Below are 23,133 nucleotides of genomic sequence, written 5' to 3'. Positions count from 1 at the left end.
ATGGCCTTTGAAATTAGACAAATTATAGGCATTATAACAGCTGGTTCAGGAGCATCTAGATATTCAACATATTGAAGAATCGACCAGTCCTTGGAATTCTCCTATATTTGTCATTAAAAATAAATCTGGAAAATGGAGAATGTTAACAGATTTAAGAGTCATAAATAATTTAAATCAGCCAATGGGATCTTTAAAGCCTAGGAGTCCCTTGCTGCCTTAATTACCTAAGAGATGGTCTATTATATCTATATTATATATCTTTTTTTTTTACTATGCCTTTACAAGAACTCAGGATAGAGAAAATTTTGGCTTCACAGTACCTACTTATACTAATTCTCAGCCTGTTCAAAAGTACCATTAGAAAATTATTCCACAAGGAATGTTAAGTAATATAAACCTTATATCTATCAATAGTTTGTACAATAGCCATTTCAACTAATTTATAAAATTTCCTCAATCTATAATTTACCATTATATGAATGATATCTTACTGGCTAATTCAGATTCAGATACTTTAGAAAAAATATTTGATGATGTAAAGAGAGTTTTGCCTTGTTGGGGATTTACAAATTGCTCCTGAAAAAAAATGCAAAGAGGAGATTCTATTAATTATTTAGGATATAAGATAGGTTTACAGAAATTCAACCATAGAAAGTACTAATCAGGAGAGATCAATTATGAACTCTAAATGATTTTCAAAAATTGCTGGCTTCTCTATGGCTAATTCTGGCCATCTAGTCACTGGCTCTGCCCCTGATTCAAGGTAAAATATTCCACAATTTGCCATCAAAGGCTGGACTAAGTTAGACTATTTTTCTTATGTGGACATTTGCTCCCTACAGTTCATTCAAGGAATTGGTAAATTTCCTAAAGAATGAAAAATATGGAAAGATACTTAAAGATGTATGAAAATATTAATTCCATCTAAATTGCCCAAAAGTTAACTCTAGTATCCATTACCCAGGCCAAAGCATGGGATATCCACAGCCTTATGTGCTTTTCCTGGCAGAAACTGTTCTACTTCCAAAAGTGTCCTGCCTTGGAAGACATTTAATTCTTGTTATTCTTCATGTTTTCTCTATTTCAATGTCTAAACAACATAGTTTAGCTTATTATTGAACTGTGAATAAATCAATAGTTTGTATACAGCCTCTCAATCTTCTGCATCTTAGCATCAATGCTATCACTCAGTTTGTATGCTCTGCCATGGGTGACATCTGTCTCAGTCAAGTGGTGTCTGGTTGTTTGAAGGTTGCAACTATGATAAACCATGCATGACTTTGGTCTGTTTTCCTGATTGCTGATGAAGTGAATTGCTTTTCTATCATCATTTTCTATCTATTCATTTCTGTTTAAAAACAATCTGCCCTGGGCTGGAGAGATAGCTCAGCACTTAAGAGCACTGATTGCTCTTCCAGAGATCCTGAGTTCAATTCCTGGCAACCACATGGTAGCTCACAACCACCTTGAATGAGATCTGGTACCCTCTGCAGGTATGTGGGCAGAAGACTGTATATATAATAAATAAACAAAATCTTAAAAAAAAAACAATCTGCCCAAGTCTCTAAAGTGTTTTTTAGAGAGAGAGAGAGAGAGAGAGAGAGAGAGAGAGAGAGAGAGAGAGAGAGAATATAGAAGTATAGAAGTCAGAGGACAATTTTGGGGAGTCAATTCTCCTTCCACCATGTGAGTCCCAGGGGTGAAGCTCAGGTTATCAGGCTTGTGGTTTTACTTACTGCCATCTCTTTGTCTACATTTTTTACTCATGTTTATATTTCTTCTTACTGACTTAAAGAACATCTTGACCTATTGTAGGCATAAGCCTGTAACCTATACCTCCACATTTTTATCTTCTTTCTTATTGAACTGGATCCCTTTCCTAGTTCTAAAATTGCTAAAAAACACATTCTTTTCCTTTCTCATTTTTGTGTACTTTTGTTTCTTTAAATTTCAGCTATGTTTAGGGAAAAGTGGTTTATAAGCCTGAAAATTCCACAGCAAGTCAATATGTATGCTTTTAAATGTTCATTTTGATAAGTTATAGATGACTTCTTATTCCATTAAGGGCTTTTGTTGAAAGTTGCTTGATGAACACGTTAAATTATTTTAAATCATAAAATCTATGAATGATAATATTTCACTTTTTCAGGCTCGCCTCAAAGAACTGGAGCAAGAAGCCCATTTTGTTGCAGGAGAACAGTTTCTTATAATGAGTAATAATCAGCTTCGTGAAGTAAGGCTCAATTTCATTTGTTTTGTTTGAGACTGGGTCTCATTATGTAGCCCAGACTTGCCTAGAACTCAGTCAGTAACCCAGGCTGTATGCTTACTCGCACCCATGACAGTCTTCCTGCCTCATCTTTCAGAGTACTGAGATTACAGCCAAAGGCCACCATATCTGGCTAGTAATGTTAAGTTTTGTCCTTTCAAAAAATTGTCTTGCTTAAGAATTAAAAAGATGGTTTATTTTAAATTTACAATATTGTCTGAAAGTGGTATGTTTTTCATGTTCTCATAAGTAAAGAAATTTTTGAGATACATTAAGTCAAAGACCTTATGAATGAGGAACTAAACCTCTTTTACTATCTTTTCAATGTATGTCTTCAGGTCAGTGGCTGTAGTTGTGATAGTTATTGTAATGATAAATCTTTCCGCCAAGCTGCCCGAGCCCCGCTGCCACGTGGGTGCCTAAAATAACACACAGAGTCTTATATTAATTACAATGCTGCTGGCCAATGACTAGGGTTTCTTACTTGCTAGCTCAGTCTTAATTATAAACCATAATTACTAATCTATATATTTTATAAAGACTTCCCTGATCGAGGATGCCGGAGGCATGCATCCTCTCTTGTCATTCAGATGGCGGCTCCAGAGAAGAGAGCAGGAAGAAGAGGATAAGAGAGACTTCCTGCTTATATTATATTATCCCTGCTTATATTCTGAGTCTGCCTGCTATGTCACTTCCTGCCTGGATCACAAGACTTCTTTTTACTATATTTCCCAGAATCCTCCTCAACTTCTAGTCCCACCTAACTTGATTCCCTATTGGCCAACAGTAGTTTATTTATCAACCAATAAGACAAACATATACACAGTCCTCCATCAGGTTATGTTCATTTTCTCAAATCTGGATCTTTCTCACACATGTGCATTGCTTTTGTTGAAGATCCTCTTTGGAAAACTGAAGCTGCACTTGCTGAGTCAGAGGAAGCATTTTCCCAGAACTGGGCTGCAGAAACAGTTGTCCACATCAGAGGCCATGGTAAGTGTCTAGCTTCCTTATCTTTCTGAGATGCTCATGCATCTGCACCAGGTACAAGATTCCTTCTGTGCTGTCAACAGATCCTGTAGACAAGGTGTTTCCACTCAAGGTTATACTCCTGGCTGTGTTCCAGGAGATGGCCAGGGAGCTGCTCTCCAGGAACATCTGGCTGGCTATATTTCTGGCAAAGGATAATTTTGTGCAGTGTGTGTGTGTGTGTGTGTGTGTGTGTGTGTGTGTGTGTGTGAGAGAGAGAGAGAGAGAGAGAGAGAGAGAGAGAGAGAGAGAGAGAGAGAATTTGTGTGTGTACATATTTGTGTGTCTGTGCATATGACTGTAGGTATCCATGTGGAGGCCTGGATAGAAAGTTGGATCCAATGGAACTGAAGTTTCAAGCAATTGTGAACCATTCAATGTGGGTGCTAGGAACTGAGCTTGAGTCCCTTTGTAAGAGTATCGATCACTCTTAGACACTGAGGCATTACTCTAGTTTCTGAATCTGACTTTCTATGTAGCTCCTGTGGCTCTAACTCAGGTTGTTAGGCTTGTGTAATAAGTTCTTTCATCCATTCAGGTATCTCTTGGCCCACCTTTTTGTTGTTTTGTTGTTTTTTTGTTGCTGTTTTTTAGTTCAAGCAATTTTTTAGTGTTTAGAAGATAAGCTAGAAGTCTCAGAAGCTATCAGAAGGAAGAAGACAGAGAAAAGGAAGAAAACCTGACCTTTTGAGTTAGGCATGGATGTCAGCAAGCAGCCAAATAGAAGACAAGTAGTCACATGGCAAAATTTGACTTTTTCTGTTTCTGTTTGTCTCATTTTCTTTTTCCTTTTTCTCATAATAATCTAAGAAAGACTCTAGGCACTATACTGATGAAGAGTTGTGATAATAGACACCTTTATCTTGCTCTGATTTTAGTGTAATGTTAGCTGTAGGTTTTTTCATACATGACCTTTATTATATTGAGGTATGCTTCTTCTGTTCCTAGTTTATTGAGAGCTTTTATCATACATAGATCTTGAGCCTTATCAAAGACCCTTTCTGTATCTATTGACATAACCATATGATTTTTATTTGTTATATTGTAAGATCTTTGTATCCCTAAAATGAAGCCAACTTGATCATGGAGCATGATATTTCAATGTGTTATTAAACTTGGTTTGCAAATATTTTATGGAATTTTTGTGCTGTTCATTAGGAAGTCTGTTTGTGGTTTTTGTTGGGGTCCAGTCTGTATCAGTGTCGCGCTACAGAGGCCATCTCTTCCGGACTGATGTCTTTGGGGCTGCACTCGGGACCAACTGAACAGCCCGGGTCCAGCCCTGTGGGGGAGTGTAGATCGAGGAAACTCCTAGCTACTCAGTGGCATTAAGGACAAGACAGAGACATCTTGCCATCTCAGGAGGGCTCTCAGTTCACACTGAAGGGACCAGCCCCCATTTTGGCAGCCAAGACAGTAACACGTGCTCGCTGTGACCTTGTCCTAGTCACTAGAAAGTCAGATCCCTGCCTCGTGGCAAGGAACCAATCAGAAGTTAGCTGGTGGCGCTACGCTCCAGTGTTTTACGGACAAGTGCACAGCAATGACGCTTGGAGCATAGCAACCACCCTGGGAGGGCCTATGGGCCATAACAACCAGTTGGCCAATCAACACAGGGCAAGCCCTCCAATCCTGGAGGCACACCAATCCTGAGCCTGTGCGTACCCCTAGACACTCCCCTTACGCTGCCCTACAAGATCTCTTGGCAGCCGGTTCAAACTGTCTTTTTGTAGCCATCCACCATGGTGGGTAGACAAAAGACCCGAGCTAACATGGGGTTAGCTCGTTAAATTACAATAAAGCCTCATGCAGTTTGCATCAAGGTCTCAAATCTGCCTGGTGATTGGGGTGACCCCGGATACCTGAGTTTTTCCGGGGGTCTAACAACACTGGAGTCCACATTTATTCAAGTATCCTCTTTAAATAGCTTTCCAACAGTGGGGGTGATAGCAGAAGACATCTATGTAGAAAGCTGATATCAAATATTTCCTTTAATCCTAGAGACATCCCTAAAACTGCAGTCCTCACCAGCCCCTAGGCATGTAAACAAGCCTTCAGACATTCTACAAGGGCACGTTCCACCAGCCCCATGATGGGTGTGTGTCCACCCAGGGGGCTAGGTGTATTGTAATACAAACTATGAACCCTTCCCCACCAAGGCCAGGCATCCGGAGGTAATCAGCCGGCATCTAGAAAACAATGGGAGCTTTGAGCTCCTGTGATTGAGCTGAGGTTTGGACCCAAAATATCATAACTGATATATTTGGGCCCCGACAGATTTTATTGTTGTTTTTGCTATGCTCTTACTCTGGTTTCAGTATCAAAGTAATACTAGTTTCACAAAATGAATTTTGTAGTATTTGTTCCATTTCTCATTTATAGAACAAATTGAGAAGCATTGGTTAACTCTTCTTTAAAGGTTTGGAAAAATTCTACAGTGAGTTCAATCTACTTTGAACTTTTCTATTTTTTTTTCCTTTATATGTGCGGTATGTATTACAGAGTGCATACATGCCAATGTGAAAATGTGTGCCATGTGTGCACATATATGGGCCAGAAGAAAACCTCAAGTGCCTTTCTCTATAATTCTTGAACTTAGTATGTTGAGACAGGTTTTCTTACTAAACCAGGAAGTTCACCATTTCTGCTAGGCTGGCTGGCCAGAGAGCTCCCAGGATCCACCTGTCTCTGCCCCCAATGCTGGGATTATAGGCACACACAGCCATGTCTGTCTTTTTATGTGGATGCTGGGAATTTGACTTTAGTTCTTTGTACTTGTACAGGAAGCACTCTTATCCATTAAGCCATCTCTCCAGCCACTCTTCCTTCTTAAGTTTTTCTTGGATGGGAGATTCTATATTACTGTTTCAATCTTATTGCTTGTTATGGGTCTGTGTGTTTATATCATTTTGGGTTTGTTTGGGTAGGTTGTATGTATTTAGGAATTTATCCCCTACTTTTAGAGTTTCCAGTGTTTGGGGATATAAGTTTTCAAATTATTCCCTAATGATCCTCTGGAACTTACAGAAATTCTCCCTTTTCATGTTCTAATTTTCATTTCTTTTGACCAGTTTGGCTAAGGATCTGTCAATCTTGTTTATTTTTTAAACCAACTAGTTTGATGATATTCCATATTTTTCTTTTAGCTCCCCTTTCATTTTATATTTCTTTTCATCTTTTGCTTTGGTACTTGACTGGTCCTTATTTAATCCACATTGAAATACATTAATAAATGATTTATTTGAGATTTCTTTTTTTTTTTTTTTACATATGAAGCTGTTTAATTAGGTCGATAGCAATTTAAAAAAACAGTTTGTGAGGATACATCCCGTTTGTCAGAGAGAACTGAGATCTCAGGTAGCCCTGGAGCTGAGGAACAGCTTTGATTTTTGGCAAAAGCTGTGAGACCACAGTTTTCTGATTGGCCTTGCTCTGCTCTGTAATCTATTTCTCCTTCTCTGTGTCGAAGATCTCACCCTCCTGGTGCCTGGACTTGAGCAGTCGCTTCTTCTTAAAGTAAGCATCAGTCAGGTGTTTGGGGATTTTAACCTTGCTGATATCAACTTTTGTAAAGGTGGCAATGACAAATTTCTGGTGTGTTCTTCACAGAGGAACTCTGTTGAGGGCAAGAGGTCCTGTCACAAGTAGTAAGCCACTGCCCAGCTGCTTCAGGGAAACCACCCTCTTGCCCCTGTGGCGCCCCGTGAGGATGATCAGGACAGTCCCCGGAGTGATGCTGGCACACAGCTTCCTCACATGCTGACTGAAGGGCTTCTTGCCATAGCTCAGCAGCTTCCGAGGAACATCTTCAGTAGGGTAACACCTGGGCATTTTTGGAAACTTAACCACCCGGTACCACCACTCTTGTCACCCCCAACCGGTTTAGTGACAGTAGCAAGGACCTTCTCCTTTTTCTTCTTCTTTTCAAAGGCTTTATTTGGTTTATACTTTCATATTGATGTTTATTATAGAAGGGAGTCAGAACATGAACTCAAACAGGGAAGGGAACTTTAGGCAGGATCTGACACAGAGGCCATGGATGGGTGCTTACTGGCTTGTTCCCCATAGCTTGTTTAGCCTGCTTTCTTACAGAACCTAGGACCATCTGCCCAGGGATAGAACCTCTTACAATGGGCTGGGCCCTCCTCCATCCATCACTAATGAAGAAAATGCCCTACAGCCGGATCTTATGACAGCATTTTCTCAATTAAGGTTCCTTCCTTTCAAATAGCTCTAGTTTGTGTGTCAAGTTGACATAAGACTATTGAGCACAACAAATGAAAGTCTGGAGAAAAAGAAAGGCTAAGCGGTGGAAAGGAGGAACGATCTTCCCAGTTTCTCAGCAGCAGAGGAAGAATCATCCTGAGTAGAAACCAAAAAGAAACTTCAGAGTCTACTCTTGCACCATAGGTCAAGTGGACATAACAGACATCTACAGAACATTCCATCAAACAGAATACTCATTCTTCTTAGCATCTCATGGACCTTTCTCTAAAATAAGTCACATTTTAAGCTATCAAGCAAGTCTTAAAATATTAAAAAATATAAATAATTTCTTGTATCATGTCACAACATTTTAGAATAAAATAAGAAGTTGATAGCATGAGAAACTATACAAATATACAGAGAATGTACACTATACTTTGGAATGGATAGTGGTTAACTGAAGAAATCAAGAAGACCAAAAGTTCCTAGAATCAAATGAAAATTAAATCACACCTTATTAGCACTCATATTAGAAGCTCAGAGAAATCTCAAATAAGCTCTTTCCCATCTTGCAAGATGGTGGATGAAAAAGCCGAGAAGCCTGACACAAAAGAGAAAAAAAAACCAGCAGCCAAGAAGGCTGGTGGTGATGCCGCTGGTGCAGCCAAAAAGGGTGACCCTAAGGTTAAAAAGCCCAAGAAGGGGAAGCCCCATTGCAGCCGGAACCCTATCCTGATTAGAGGAATTGTCAGGTACTCCCGATCTGCTATGTATTCCAGAAAGGGCCTGTATAAAAGAAAATACTCAGCTGCAGTGACTGAAGTGCTGATTTGGATTTCCTGTGCCATCCAGCTTTTGACTTTGTGACAGGGAAAGTTGTATTCACTCAGCCCAGGCTAGCACTCAGATCAAAGGACAGTGGGAACCTGTACTTGCTGACTGCTCACATATAGCTCTTGAGACTCAGTGGAAGACTTAGGAAAATAAGGATCTCCCATAGAGGATGTTCTTCCAGGGTCTTTTTTTGTTTTGTTTTGTTTTGTTTTTTCAAGGCAGGGTTTCTCTGTGTTGCTTTGCAGTCTGTCCTGGAACTCACTCTGTAGACCAGGCTGTCCTCAACTTACAGAGATCCACCTGCCTCTGCCTCCTGAGTGCTGGGATCAACGTTGTGGGCCACCACCAGCCAGCTCCTCCAGGGTCTTGATCAAAAGAATCTCAGGACAAGTGTCTTAGTTAGGGTTTCTATTGCTGTGACTATCTTCCTTCATATCCTATTTTTCATTCCAGTCCTGGATAGGCAGTGCAGAATTGAGGGGAGGATTCATGTTAGACATCATGCCTATCTTACCTAATTGCACTTTGGTTTCCAGGTCTGTAAAGAAAGTAATATATTGTATTTTCACCATGAGGACCTTAAAAGGTTTCAGTGAGAATATGTATGCCTGTGTGCGCCTAACGTTATTAAAGTTGGTCTGACAAGTTAGACTGCCAAAAGATCAGTAACATCTGGAGTCATCCTTGACCTTCTTTCAGCCTCACTCACAGAAAGTCCTGTGTTATCTCCCTACAAAATGTGTTCTAAGTCTTCCTCCTTCCTCCCATCCTCACTTTATCACCTTTGTCCTTTGTCACTTACGTCTCTCCAGACCTCCTCTCCAGAGTCCCACTACTACACTTACATGTTAAACCTATAGAAACATTGTGATGCTGCCCTGAAAACACTTGCCATGTCTTCCTATCACTTTCAGAATCACACATAGCCCCAAACTATGTCCCCAGTCCATGGGTCTAACTTTTAGCTGTGGCACTCCATCTTATCCAAACACCATCTGCCAATGGTTCTCACTACAGACTTTTTTCAATAGACACTAGACTGATAGCAGATTTTTGCCTGATAGTTTATAATTGTCAGCTTAAATATCATTTTAAGAATATCCTCTTAGCTGGGTGTGGTGTTGCCTTCAGGCCTTACTGCAGTCAGAGGATATTATTTGGGGAGGGGGGCTTTGAGACAGGGTTACTTTGTGTAACCTCGGCTGTCCTGAAACTCACTTTTTAGACCAGGCTAGCCTTGAACTCACAGAGGTATACCTGACTCTTCCACCTGAGGCCTGGGATTAAAGATGTGTGCCACCACCGCCTGACATTAATTTACTTTCTACACACAACTTACCATTACCTAAATTTATCTTGGCTATTTACTTGCTTATTCCATAGAATGTAATCAAAATCCTCAATTTGTTTTCAGTATGAAAATAGCCTAGGGGCTGGAGAGATGGCTCAGAGGTTAAGAGCACTGGCTGCTCTTCCAGAGGACCCAAGTTCAATTCCCATCAACCCCATGGTGGCTCACAACCAGCTATAATGAGATCTGGTGCCCACTTCTGGTGTGCAAGTATATATGCAGATAACTGTATACATAATAAATAAATAAAATCTTAAGAAAGAAAATAGCCTAATATTAATGTCTGATGAGGATGCTTCAAATTTCACCAAGAATTGGGGTAGCAGGTATTCCTGGGAACTGAGTCCTGTCTTGTCAAGGAATCCCCGTCTTAGATCTTACCTCTATGAAGGAGAGATAGGCGGTATGCACTAAAGTTCCAGCAGTGTGCCACCTGGGAAAGCCACTATCATTGGGTTTGCTCTACTTAGATGTTAACCTGGTTGCAAAGTGTGGTAGTTTGAAAGAAAATGGTCCCCAGAGGGAGTGGCACCTATTAGGAGGTGTGGCTTTGTTAGTATGGTATGTTTGTAGGTATGTTCTTATTGGAGGAAGTGAGTTTCTGTGGAGGCAGGCTTTGAGGGTTCATATATGCTCAAGCCATGCCCAGTGACACTGCCCACTTCCTATTGCCTTCTGATCAAGATGTAGCCAACACCATGCTCCCTGTCATGATGATAATGGACTGAACCTCTGAACTGTAAGCAGGCCACACCAATTCAATGTTTCCCTTTATAACAGTTACCATGGTCTTGGTGTCTCTTCACAGCAATAGAAACTCTGAGAAAAAAGTTGGTGCCATGGACTGGGGTATTTCTGTGATAGGCTGGATCACATTTTTATTTGGAGAAATATGGACTTTGGGGGTTTGGGTTAGGAAAGCAGTGGAATGCTATTAAGCACTGCTTAATTGGCCATACTAGTAGGAACATGGAAGACAGTGGTGATAAGAGTTATTTGAACTGTAGGGTGGGGAGCTGAACTGACTCAAGAGGTTTCAAAGGAGAAGAATTTTAGTGTGTTGCCTAGAAATCCTTCTTGTGGTATTTTGGTAAAGGAAGTAGCTGCCTTTTGCCCTTGTCCAAAGTCTACCTGAGGCTAAACTGAAGAGTTTTTTTATTAGCTCCATTGGCAGAAGATATCTCAAAACAGCCTAGTATAGACTTTGTCATGTGGTTATTAGTGGTAACTCTAATGAAGATTTATAATGAAAAGGAGCAAGCTGAGCCAGGTAAATTACCAAATGTAAATTTTGGGGAGAAAAAGAGCTCCAGGAAATAGAATGGAACTAAGTCTTGGGTTTAAGGAGATAAATGGATTAAGAAAATTGAGTAAAGGTAGTGGTGACCTCAAAGCAAGATCCCACCCAGCTAAGTTTTCAATTTGTAAAAAGGAATTAAAGAAAAGTTTAGAGCCAAGTGTGGTGGTACATGCCTTTAATCTCAGCACTCAGAAGACAGGCTGGTAGTTTGAGGTTAGCCTAGTCTACAGAGAAAGTTCAAGGACAACCAAACTTAGGCAGTAAAGAAAATTATGGAAAACAGAAAGCTGGTGAAGATGTAATTGAAGATCTCTGGGTTTGAGGCCAGCCTGGTCTACAGAGTAAGTTCTAGGATATCCAAGCTTAGGCAGTGAAGGTAACAACAGTCAAAAACATAAAGCTGAGTTGGGCGTTGGTGGCACATGCCTTTAATCCCAGCACTCGGGAGGCAGAGGCAGGCAAATCTCTGTGAGTTGGAGGCCAGCCTGGTCTCCAGAGCGAGTGCCAGGATAGGCTCCAAAGCTACACAGAGAAATCCTGTCTCAAAAAACCAAACCAAAACAAAACAAAACAAAATAACAACAAAAAAGATGTAGTTGAGGGAGCTATGTTACAGCCCCAGCAAGCAGCAGAACTTAGCAGCTTTGGCTACATGGTTCTGGCTTTAAAGTTAAGGATAGAAGAACCGGCTTATGGAATTTGCCTCCACACTTAAGGAAAGCAGCTGAGGCAAGGCATTGTTAGGGGTGTCCCTGAATGGAAGCCTAGAGAGACTGTTTTATGAAGCTGTGAAGTTGAGGCCTAGATTGCCTTGGAAACCCCAAGATGTTAAAGATGCCAGAGTCGTGGGATACCTGCTGAGGAAAGCTGCTAATTGGGAGTCGAACCAGTCCAAGAGAATGAAGTGTATTGCAGTCAACAAAGCTGAAAAGAGGTGGAGATCTGAAGAGTGCTTTAACATCAGACATGGAGATCAAAGCTTGGGGTTTACCTAGCTGGTTTTGGTCTTACATTGGTCCAGTATTTCCTCACTATGCTCCCTTCCCTACATTTTGGAATAGTAATATATATCCTGTGCCATTATATGTTGGAACTATGTGATCAGCTTTTTGTTTTATCATTTTCAAGGTGATTACAGTTAAAGAGTGTGAGAATCTCAGAAGAGACTTTGAACTTTAGACTTTTAAATAAATTTGAGACTATTATAGACTATGGGGCCTTTTGAAATTGGACTGAATGCATTTTTGCAATATAATATGGCTATAAGCATTTGGAGGCCAGGGAGTGGAATGTGGTGTTTGAAAGAAAATGCCCCCCAAAGGGAGTGGCACTGTTAGGAGGTGTGGCTTTGTTGGTATGATAAGTTTGTAGGTATGTTTTACCTACTAAGACAGAAAGCTTATAACAATACCATGTAACTGCTGTTATGGCAAGAAATAAATAACTCAGTTTCCTAGTAGGTCCTGCTCCTTTTCAGACCTTGAGCTCTATCTACCACTATAGGCTACTTTTTCCTCTTTTTGAACTTCATATCAACAGATTAGGATCAGTACTGTGTGCTCAATACTGTAGCTTTAGGATTCAGTGCTATGCCACCTCACTGAAGTTTCACCCAGATTTCTGAGTCAAATGTTGGGAGCTGCTGTAGCATGGATTTTATGTTTGGAGGCACCTGACTTATTCTTTTATGTGGGATTTAGATTTTGCTAATTTAAGGTCTGAAGAAGACTCTTAGTTCTCAGCTCATGTGAAATAATATAGCTTTGGGTAGATATCAGAATGACTTTGTAAAGGGTTGGGATTGAGTGGAGTTTGCTATGAGTCTTAATTTTGGGAAATATGTTAGATTACATCATTTATTACTAGGACACTCTCCAGTTGAAAGTAAACATTTGAATTGTTGAAATGAAGAAATTATATTGGTAAAACGTATTTTTATTTTTTAGTTAAATTCTCTACAAGACCTTCACCCATTACCCAAGATAATTTTGGAATATAGACAGGTAAGTTGACTCTCTTTCTCTCTCTCTCTCTCTCTCTCTCTCTCTCTCTCTCTCTCTCTCTCTCTCTCTCTCTCTGTCTCTCTGTCTCTCTCTCTCTCTCTCTCACTCTGTGTGTGTGTGTGTGTGTGTGTGTGTGTGCTGTGTAAACCATTTGTGATGAAACTATGTAAGCTTTTCTCTATTCACAACCCCATATTTGCTGGTGCATGTTTACGGTGTTCTAAAGAGCTAAAATTTCCTCAACCAATTTCATGTCAGTCCTGCTTCTTCATATCCTAATGATATGAAGAACTTACTCAAGACTGAGTCTAATTTGCCCAACACTGGTTGCTTAAGGAGTCATATGTAAAAGGAGACTGATGGCCTGTCCCCCTGTCCCTTCAAGTGAGAATAAGACTACCAGTTCTCACAAAAGTCCTGTCATTTCCCTGGTTTCCAGGCTCCAAGACAGTGATGTTTCCTGGAAATTTATGGGTATGCCTCCTTTTCTTTTTTTTAGCTATTCATTTTTTCTCTGTTCACATACCTGCCCTTTATTTCATGATTTCTGTTATCCACTAACCACATTTACAAAACAAACAACAGTGCTATTATTTACTGAGCCCCGGTCCTGCAGAAATATACTCATACCACACCAGCCATCCTCCTGGTAAAGGGTTCAGAAAGAACTAAAAAGGGCCCAGTGCTGGGGACACTTAAGATAAGTATTCAAGAATCTGCAAAACTTTACAGCTTCTCTGTAGCCTAGAAATATTGCAGAATGACAGACTGGCATCTTTCTTTGTGGACCTGTGTTATTTAATCCTGGCACTACTTAAGGTTGTCCAAGGTGAATTCTCACCACATGCCTAGGCCTATGTAAACTGCTGCTCTGCAGTTGGTGTCTTTGAGTACTTAAACAAGTTTAAGAACATAACGATTATTGTCTTTATGATATAGGTTCACAAGATCAAGTCAACTTTTGTAGACGGATTACTAGCTTATATGAAAAAGGTAACAAAGCTTAACAAAAGGAAATTGGGATTAGAAATAAAGTTTATTTTTGAGTTCAGATACACATGCCACTTTTACTTTCCCAGTAAAGGAGAAAAGGTTCTTTATTCTTGGAACTACAGACTGTAGTCATATTATTCAATGTCCGTACAATGCAAGTTTGTTTTATGCCTTCAGATCCTCCATATATTATTAGACAGTTCAGCAGCTAGCCTGCTTTCACATCTACTGTCATTTTTTTTTCTGGAGCCATTTGAGGCACTCAGAATTCTCTAGAGGAACATACATATGCACACACACACACACACACACACACACACACACACACACACACACACACACACACTCACTCACTCAAAGGGGATGTATTAGAATGGATTACAGGCTGTGGTCAAGCTAGTCCAACAATGGCTGTCTATCAACATAAAGTCCAAGAATCCAATAGTTGTTCATTACACAAGGCTGGTGTCTCAGTTTGTCTTCAGTATATGCTGGAATCCCAAAGAAGTAGGATCTAGATGCCAGTGAAGAAATGGATTTGTAATGAGAGAAAACAGGCAAAGAGAGAGCAAGCTTTCTTCTATGTTTTTTATATAGGATGCAAGCAGAAGGTGTGACCCAGACTAAATGTGGATCTTCCCACCTCAAAGGTCTAGTTAAGAGGTGTATCTTCCATCCACAAAAAGATCCAGACTAAAAGGGGTCCTTCCCATTTTAAATTATTAAAAAAAAATCCCTCATGGGTATACCCAGCCTCTTGTATTTTAGTTAATTGAAGATTTATAGTCAAGTTGATGACCAATAACATCCATCACAAGTAGGCATTTCTGTTTTAATTTGCACATGAGAAAAGTACAATCAGAGGTGTCTGTGTACTACAAGGCTGCACAACAAGCAACAGAATTGTGGCATAGTCCCACTTTGAGTTTATGCTGCCCCTACAGCCCCCTTAACCCACACATAGCCTTAATAACTGACATGGATTTACTTGTCCTATTGCTGCTTCTATTTGGGTTAGAGAGTAACATCTGTCTCTGATTCCAAGACAGTTTTGTAATATTCAGGAGGAGCAAGAAGGGCTATAGGTAAAGGGTCTGTGTGTTCTTCCTCATACCATGTTACCTGAGTATGAACTGATTCTTCTTAAATGATCAAGGGCTCCATCTCTTCTACGTGGAATCAGACTGGAACTGTGTCAGGAAGACTTTCAGCCAAGCATCCTGTAAGTTGCTTGTCCATTTCTGTGCCTGAATGTATGTTTGGTTCTGTACTGTTCCTAGAAGAGGACTTCATGCTGCTAATTGTGTTTTACTCTATGTGTTTATTTCTCTGGTATTGAGGCATCAACTCTGTGCTCTAAGAACAAGAATGGCTGAGTTTTCTACCCAGAAACTCATGCACTTTGGTGATGTGCCTCTCTCCATTGCCCTTTTCAGGTTTTTCCTGGGAAGGTGGATTCCAAAAGTGTTATCTGATGAAAACCGTCTCCATTTTGTAATTTCTAAAGACTATTTTCCTTTTTTAAAAAAATTAGAAACAATCTTATTTTACATATTAATCCTGGTCCCCTCTCCCTCCCATCCTTCCATGCTCCCCACCAACCACCATCCCTTCCCTCTTCTGCTCCCCAGGAAGGGTGAGGCCTTCCATGGGGGATTGTTAAATTTTGTCACAGGGCCTAGGCCCTCCCCCATGTGTCCAGGCTGAGAGAGTATCCCTCTATGGGGAATGGGCTCCCAAAGTCCATTCATACACTAGGGATAAATACTATTCCACTACCAGAGGCCCCATAGACTGCCTGGACCTCTTTTTGTTGTTGTTGTTTTGTTTTGTTTTTGTTTTTCGAGACAGGGTTTCTCTATGTAGCTTTGGAGCCTATCCTGGCACTTCCTCTGAAGACCAGGCTGACCTCTAACTCACAGAGATCTGCCTGCCTCTGCCTCCCCAGTGCTGGGATTAAAGGCATGCACCACCAACGCCTTCCTGGACCTTTTAACTGACACCCACATTTAGGGGGCCTTGTTCAGTCCTGAGCTGGTTTCCAAGCTATCAGTCTAGGGTCCATGAGCTTCCTCATGTTCAGGTCAGCTGTTTCTATGGGGTTCCCCAGCCTAGTCTTGACCCCTTTGCTCATCATTCCTCTCTCTCTACAACTGAATTCCAGGAGTTCGGCTCAGTGCTTAGCTGTGGGTCTCTGCTTCTGCTTCTATCAGCTACTGGATATAGGCTCTAGTATGGCATATAAGGTAGTTATCAATCTCATTTTACGGGAAGGGCATTAAAGGTAGCCTCTCCACTATTGCTTAGATTCTTAGTTGAGGTGATTTTTGTAGATCTCTGGACATTTCCCTAGGGAAGATTTCTCTTTAAACCTATAATGGCTCCCTTAATTAAAGTAGCTCTTTTCTTTCTCTCCTCTATTCTTCCCCTGACTCAATCTTCCTGGTCCCACATGTCCTCCTCTCCCACTCCTCTTCTCCCCTTCTCATTCTCCTAACTCCCCTCCACTCTCCCCATGATCCCAATTTACTTAGGAGATCTTGTCCCTTTCCCCATCTCCAGGGGACCATGTATCTCTCTTTTAGGGTCCTCGTTTCTTAGCTTCTCTGGAGATGTGGATTGTAGGCTGGTAATCCTTTGCTCTATGTCTAATATCAATATATGCATGAGTAAATACTATGTTTGTCTTTTTGTGACTGGGTTACTTCACTCAGGATGGTTTCTTCTAGTTCCATCCATGTGCCTGCAAATTTCAAGATTCCATTGTTTTTTTTTCCCACTGAGTAGTACTCCATTGTATAAATGACCACATTTTCTTTATCCATTCTTCAGTTGAGGGGCATCTACATTGCTTCCAGGTTCTGGCTATTACAAATAATGCTGCTATGAACATAGTTGAACAGATGTCCTTGTTGTATGAATGTGCTTCTTTTGGGTATATGCCCAAGATTGGAATTGCTGGATCTTGTGGTAGACTCATTCCCATTTCCTGAGGAACTACCATACTGATTTCCACAGTGGCTGTACAAGTTTGCACTCCCAACAGCAATGGAGGAGTTTTCCCCTTTCTCCACATCATCTCCAGCATAAACTGTCATTGGTGTTTTTGATTTTAGCCATTCTGACAGGTGGAAGATGGTATCTCAGAGTTGTTTTGATTTGCATTTCCCTGGTGGCTAAGGATGTTGAGGACTTTCTTAAGTGTCTTTCAGCCATTTTAGATTCCTCTATTGAGAATTGTCTATTTAGTTCTGTACCCCACTTTTTAATTGGATTTTTTGGTGTTTTGGTGACTAGCTTCTTGAGCTCTTTGTATATTTTAGAAATCAGCCTTCTGTCAGATATGGGATTGGTGAAGATCTTGTCCCATTCTGTGGGCTGCCATTTTGTCTTGTTATCTGTGTCCTTTGCCTTACAGAAGCTTCCCAGTTTTAGGAGGTCCCATTTATTAATTGTCCATCTCAGTGTCTGTACTACTGGTGTTATGTTCAGGAAGTGATCTCCTGTACCAATTCATTCAAGGGTGCCTCCCATTTTCTCTTCTAATAGTTTCAGTGTGTCTGGATTTATGTTTGTGCATGGTCTAAAGACTATTTATAATGGAAAGTTATAAATGCCCTTGCATTTATGATGCAGTTATAGTAACACTTTCTTGGTCCTTTTAAAAGATAAGGTCTTTACTATATAGCTCTATAATAGAGCCTGAAGTCAGGGATGGTGATGCCTCTGGTAGTTCCTTTATACAGGTAGTTCCTTTATACAGGTGTTTTGTTTTGTACAGGATTGTTTTGTTTTGGCTATCCTAGGTTTTTTGCTTTCCCATATGAAGTTAAGTATTGTTCTTTCCAAGTCTGTGAAGATTTGTGCTGGGATTTTGATGGGGATTGCATTGAATCTGTAGATTGCTTTTAGTAAGATTTTTACTGTGTTAATCCTACCTATCTAAGAGCATGGGAGATCTTTCCACTTTTTTATATCTTCTTCAGTTTCTTTCTTCAAAGACTTAAAGTTCTTGTCATACAGGTCTTTCACTTGTTTGGTTAGAGTTACCCCAAGATATTTTATGTTGTTTGTGGCTATTGTAAAGGGTGTGTTTCTCTGTTTCTCTGATTTCTTTCTCAGCCATTTATCATCTGTATATAAGTGGGCAACTTATATTTAAGTTATTCTTGTATTCCAGTGTTGGAGAGGTGGGGACAGAAAGGTCCCTGGGGCTTGATGGGAAGCCACTTTAGGCTATGTGGTGAGTTTGGGGTCAGTAAGAGGCCTCATTTAAAAAACAAGTAGATGGTTCCTGAGGAAGACCACCCAAGGTTTTCTGGTCTTCACAGATGTGTTACTAATTTCTCATAGAAAAGAAATACAATCTAGCAAATATCACCTTCATTCAAGTTAGAAAGTCTTTCTTTTCATATTTTCTATTAAACACTTGTGTTCATAAAATACTATTCTTTTCTACATTTTTATTTTTAACGTCTCTTGCTATTATGTATCAATCTGAGTCCACTTAGATTTCAATACATGCATTACATACATGAATAATTCTAATATAATCTAAATAATATATATATAGTTAGAAATATTTGACATAAAATAATGTGGGAGTTTAAAAAATAAGAAATTGTAAGTCATCTTTCCCTGTCTGTCCTTCCCATTAGTCCCTGATTAGTAGCTAGGACTTTACCAGATGTATAAGTTAGGTAGAGTTCTCTAGAGCAGTGGTTCTTAACCTTCTAATGCTGTGACCACTTAATACAGTACTTATGTTGTGGTGACCCTAACCATAAAATTATTTTTGTTGCTACTTCATAACTGTAATTTTGCAAATGTTATGAATTATAATGTAAATATCTGTGTTTTCTGATGGTTTTAGGTCACCCTTGTGAAAGGGTCATTCAGCCTCCAAAGGGGTCACAACTCACATTTTGAGAACCACTGCTCTAGAGGAACAGAACTGATACAATCTATATATAGATATAGAAAGATGATTCATTAGTGTGGCCTACAAACTCTAGTCTAGCTAGTCCAACAGTGGTTGTCGATCAACAGAAAGCCCAAAAATCCAGCCTCCTGGACTGAACAACTACTGGGAGATACACCTTTAATCTGGGCCACACCTTCTGGTGGCAGTCTATATAAAGGACATGGAAGAAGGATGCTTACTCTCTTTGCCTGTGTACTCTTACTCTTGCTGGCAAGTCCATTCCTTCACTGGCATTAGAACCTGTTTCTTTAGTATTATGAAGATCTTTCATTCTGTATGTCCCACTCTGTGTCTGTCTGTCTGGCCGCTGTCTTTCTGTCTGGCCCCAAGTGTCTCCCTTTCTTTCTCCCTCATTCTCCTCCTCCTCCCCCTCCTCCCTCTCTCTGTCTCTCTGTCTCTCTCTGTGTCACTCTCTCTGTGTCTCTGTCTCTCTCTGTGTCTCTGTCTCTGTCTCTGTCTCTCTCTCTCTTTTTCTGATTCCTCCTCCTACTTATCCTTTCTTCCCACAAGCCCTGCCTGTCACTCTTCTGCCTAGCTATTCACTGTTCAGCTTTTTATTAGACCTTAGGCAGGCAAAGCAACACATGTGTGTGCCTGGTACCTGCAGAGGGCATTGGATACCCTAGAACTAGAGTTACAGACCATTGTGTGCTGCTATGTGGATGCTGGGCATTGAACTTGAGACTTCTGAAAGAGTACTAAGTACTCTTTTTTTAATTTTTATTTATTTAAAAGGTTTTTTTCATTTTATATACCAACCACAGTTCTCCCTCCCTCCCCTCCACCCACTTCCCTCCTCACCCCTCACCCCCTTCCACTCCTCAGTAAGGGTAAGGCCTCCCCATGGGGAGTCAATAAAGTCTGGCATATCAAGTTGAGGCAGGACCAAGCCCCTCCCCTCTGTATGGAGGCTGAGCAAAGTATCCCTCTGTAGAAAATGGCCTCCAAAAAGTCAGTTCATTCACTAGGGATAAATCCTGGTCCCACTGCCAGTGGCCCCACAGGCTGCCCAAGCCACAGAACTGTCACCCACATTCAGAGGGCCTAGTTTGGTCCTGTGCAGGTTCCCCAGCTATCAGTTCACCAAGTGTTCTTTTTAAGAACAATGATTTGTTTATTTCTAGACAGGGTCTCACTATGTAGCTATGGCTGTCCTGGAATTCATTATGTAGACTAGGCTGGCCTCAAACTCCCAGAGATCCATCTGCTCTATGCCTGGCTTTATGATTTTTTTATTTTTGAAATTATAATATGATTATATCATTTCCCCTGCTTCCCTTTCCTCCTTCCCACATGTCCCTCCATGTAGTTGCTTTTGCTCCCTCTCAAATTCATGGCCTCTTTTTCTTTGCTACATATTTTTCTAAATATATAAATATAACCTACAACCTGTATTGAATAACCATTTGAGGAGCTTCTCCTTGGGGAAGACTATTTCTCCTGATCTCAGCATTCCTTAGTTGCCTGTAGTTGTTTGTCTGTTATAGGGTCCCATGTGATTTCCTCCTTCCTTTTTAACATGTATTGGTGTTGTCATTGTTTAGGTCCTGTTTAGGCAGCCATGTTGATAAAACTTCATAGGTGGAGCTTCTCTGACACAATCTCACAACAAACTTCCTGTTCCTCTAACTCTTCTGTCCCCTCTTCTGAAATGATCTCTGAGTCTTAGGTGCAGGAATTGTGTTGTAGATGTATTCATTGGAACTGGGCACCACATGATCTCTTATTCTCTGTGTTTTGACCAGTTAATGGCTTTCTGTAATGGTTTCTGTTGCTAAGAGTTTCTTTGATAGGTGTGAGAACTACATTTATCTATGGGTATAAGGATAAACATTTAGAATGTAGTTAGGAATTATGTTAGTTTAGTAAAGTGGCAGTAATAGGTTCTCCTCCAGGATCTATCTCACTTCCTGAATATATGTTCAGAGTTCATGATGTCTTCAGCAATAGCAACTTACCTTCCACCTCTGGGCATCAGCTAAGGGCAACAGCATTAGAATATGGCTTCTCATGGTTGATGGTGGAATTTTATTAAGATAGTGTATGGCTTTTAGGATAAGCATTATCAGCCCAAATGGAAAATTTTTGTTTAAACTATATATATAAGCCAAACCAGACTTAGATTATTATTTGTAATTTTAGGTAGATAGATAATAGACAACTTTTTCAAACATCCTTTCTGTTACTCTCCTTTCTTTTGTATTTATCTCTTTCCTTAATCATAGCCCCTCCCCCATTCACATTTCCCTTTTCAAATCACTTGTACTCTGTTATTCCCCCATTCTGCTGTTCCCCCTGCCTTGGCCCCCATTTTACTTTCCTGGTTTCTGCAATTACTCCAGTTAATACACTCACATCTGAGGACTGGGAGCTAAAAATCACAGATGAGGGAGAACATGTGACATTTGTCTTTTTGAGTCTCAGTTACCTCACTCAATATGATCTATTCTAGTTCCATCCTTTTATCTGCAAAGTTCATAATTTCAATTTTCCTTACAGTGGAATAATATTTCCTGGTGCAGATGTTATTATCTATTCTCAGTTGATACATTTAGGTTGTATCTATTAGCTATTGTGAATAGAGCAACAACAAACATGGTTGAGCAAGTATCTATGAAGTAGGATGTTGAGTCCTTTGGGCATATGCCAAGAATTAGTATAGCTGAGTCATATGATAGATCAATTTTAGCTTTTTGAGGGTTCTCCACATTGATTTCCAGAAGTTTGACCAGTTTTTCAATTCCACCAACAGTGAATGAAGGTTCCCTCTCCCTCTAGGTCCTCTCCAGCATTTGTTGTCAGTTGTTTTGTTGATCTTTGCCATTCTGACTTTGAGAAAGTCAACAACTGCTCTTAACTGCTGAGATAATTCTCCAGTCACTGATTAATATTTATAAAAATTATATATAACTGAATATATTTGTAGAAAACTTTTTTTCACATATGCCCTTCCCAAGATAAAGTCTCTGCCACCAGCTAAAGTCACTTCCACCTATTTCTGTGTTACTCTGCTTCTAGTGACAGAAAGTGTAAAGTGTTTTGTCTCTTGGTTCCCCTGCACCTTTTTTCCATATTTTGACATTTCAGTGGAACAATAAGTCTGTGACTTATTCAAAATTATGAAAATATTTATTTAATTGACTATGCTGAAGTTTCATCAATGTATGTAAAGTAATTACATTGGCACATTTTCTTTTACAATAACTGCTTAAGTCTTTGTAAGAAAATACTGCAAGGCCTGGAGTTGGTGGTGCACACCTTTAATCTCAGCACTTCAGAGGCAGAAGCAGGCGGATCTCCATGAGTTTGAGGCCAGCCTGGTCTACAAAGCGAGTTCCAGGACAGCCAGGACTATACAACACATTCAAACCCTGTCTCAAACACCCCACAATACCACACCCCCCAAAAAAGAAAGAAAAAATATTCCCAGGCATGGCGGCACACACCTTTAATCCCAGTACTCAGGAGGCAGAGGCAGGTAGATCTCTTATGAATTTGATGCCAGCCTGGTCTACACAATGAGTTTCCAGGACAGCCAGAGCTATGTGGTTCCACTGTATGTTGTTTCTATGTATTTTCTAATCAGCAACCTAGCAATCCCTTTTCTTGGTCTTCTAATCAGAAACCTGAGGCTTTAATAATCTGAAGCTACTGCATACTCTCTGCCACTGACTACTTGTTGAGTACAAAACATGGGGTACTGAGGGAGACAAATGATCAACTTCCTGTCTGTCTGGTAGTGTTTCAGATTCTGGTCTGTTCCTCCAGTCTGTGTCATGCTCTAACTTATTAGTGTCTTCAGAATACTACTCTGTACATTATGTCCAGTTTTCATAGCTGTATTTAGTGGGATGTACTCACTATGTCTCACCAGGAGCAAAAATGTCACCTTTACTTTTTCCATTTTTAACAGCTTTATTGAGACAAAATTGATACACCAGGAACTTCATATGTTACATTTTGATTATTTGTGATGTGATGTATACATTCAACTATGAAACTACCTCCACAATCAAAATAGTGGACATATCTATCTTAGTGATCCTTTATAATGTCTCTCTTCAACTTGTATGTGTGTCCCAGGTTTGTCACTATAGATCACTTACATTTCCAGGAAGCTTATGTTGATGGAGTCATATAGCATTTACTTTTTTGTCTGGCTTC

General features: G+C 40.2%; 1 protein-coding gene and 1 pseudogene across 2 annotated transcripts in view; one reads left to right on the top strand and one right to left on the bottom strand.

The window, feature by feature from the left end:
* Positions 1-23,133, top strand: part of Poln (DNA polymerase nu) — a 152,961-nt gene that overhangs the window by 51,570 nt on the left and 78,258 nt on the right. For both annotated transcript variants that reach the window (XM_027387184.2, XM_035452435.1), the window contains exons 11-15: positions 2,150-2,233; positions 3,167-3,262; positions 12,936-12,992; positions 13,932-13,985; positions 15,142-15,207. In XM_027387184.2, the coding sequence (XP_027242985.1) occupies positions 2,150-2,233; positions 3,167-3,262; positions 12,936-12,992; positions 13,932-13,985; positions 15,142-15,207 (357 nt within the window). The remainder of the gene's footprint in view (positions 1-2,149; positions 2,234-3,166; positions 3,263-12,935; positions 12,993-13,931; positions 13,986-15,141; positions 15,208-23,133) is intronic.
* LOC103161185 lies at positions 6,565-7,144 on the bottom strand (annotated as a pseudogene).

The sequence above is a fragment of the Cricetulus griseus genome (genome assembly GCF_003668045.3).
Source record: "Cricetulus griseus strain 17A/GY chromosome 1 unlocalized genomic scaffold, alternate assembly CriGri-PICRH-1.0 chr1_1, whole genome shotgun sequence".
NCBI lineage: Eukaryota > Metazoa > Chordata > Mammalia > Rodentia > Cricetidae > Cricetulus > Cricetulus griseus.
This window is presented reverse-complemented; position numbering and strand designations above follow the sequence as displayed.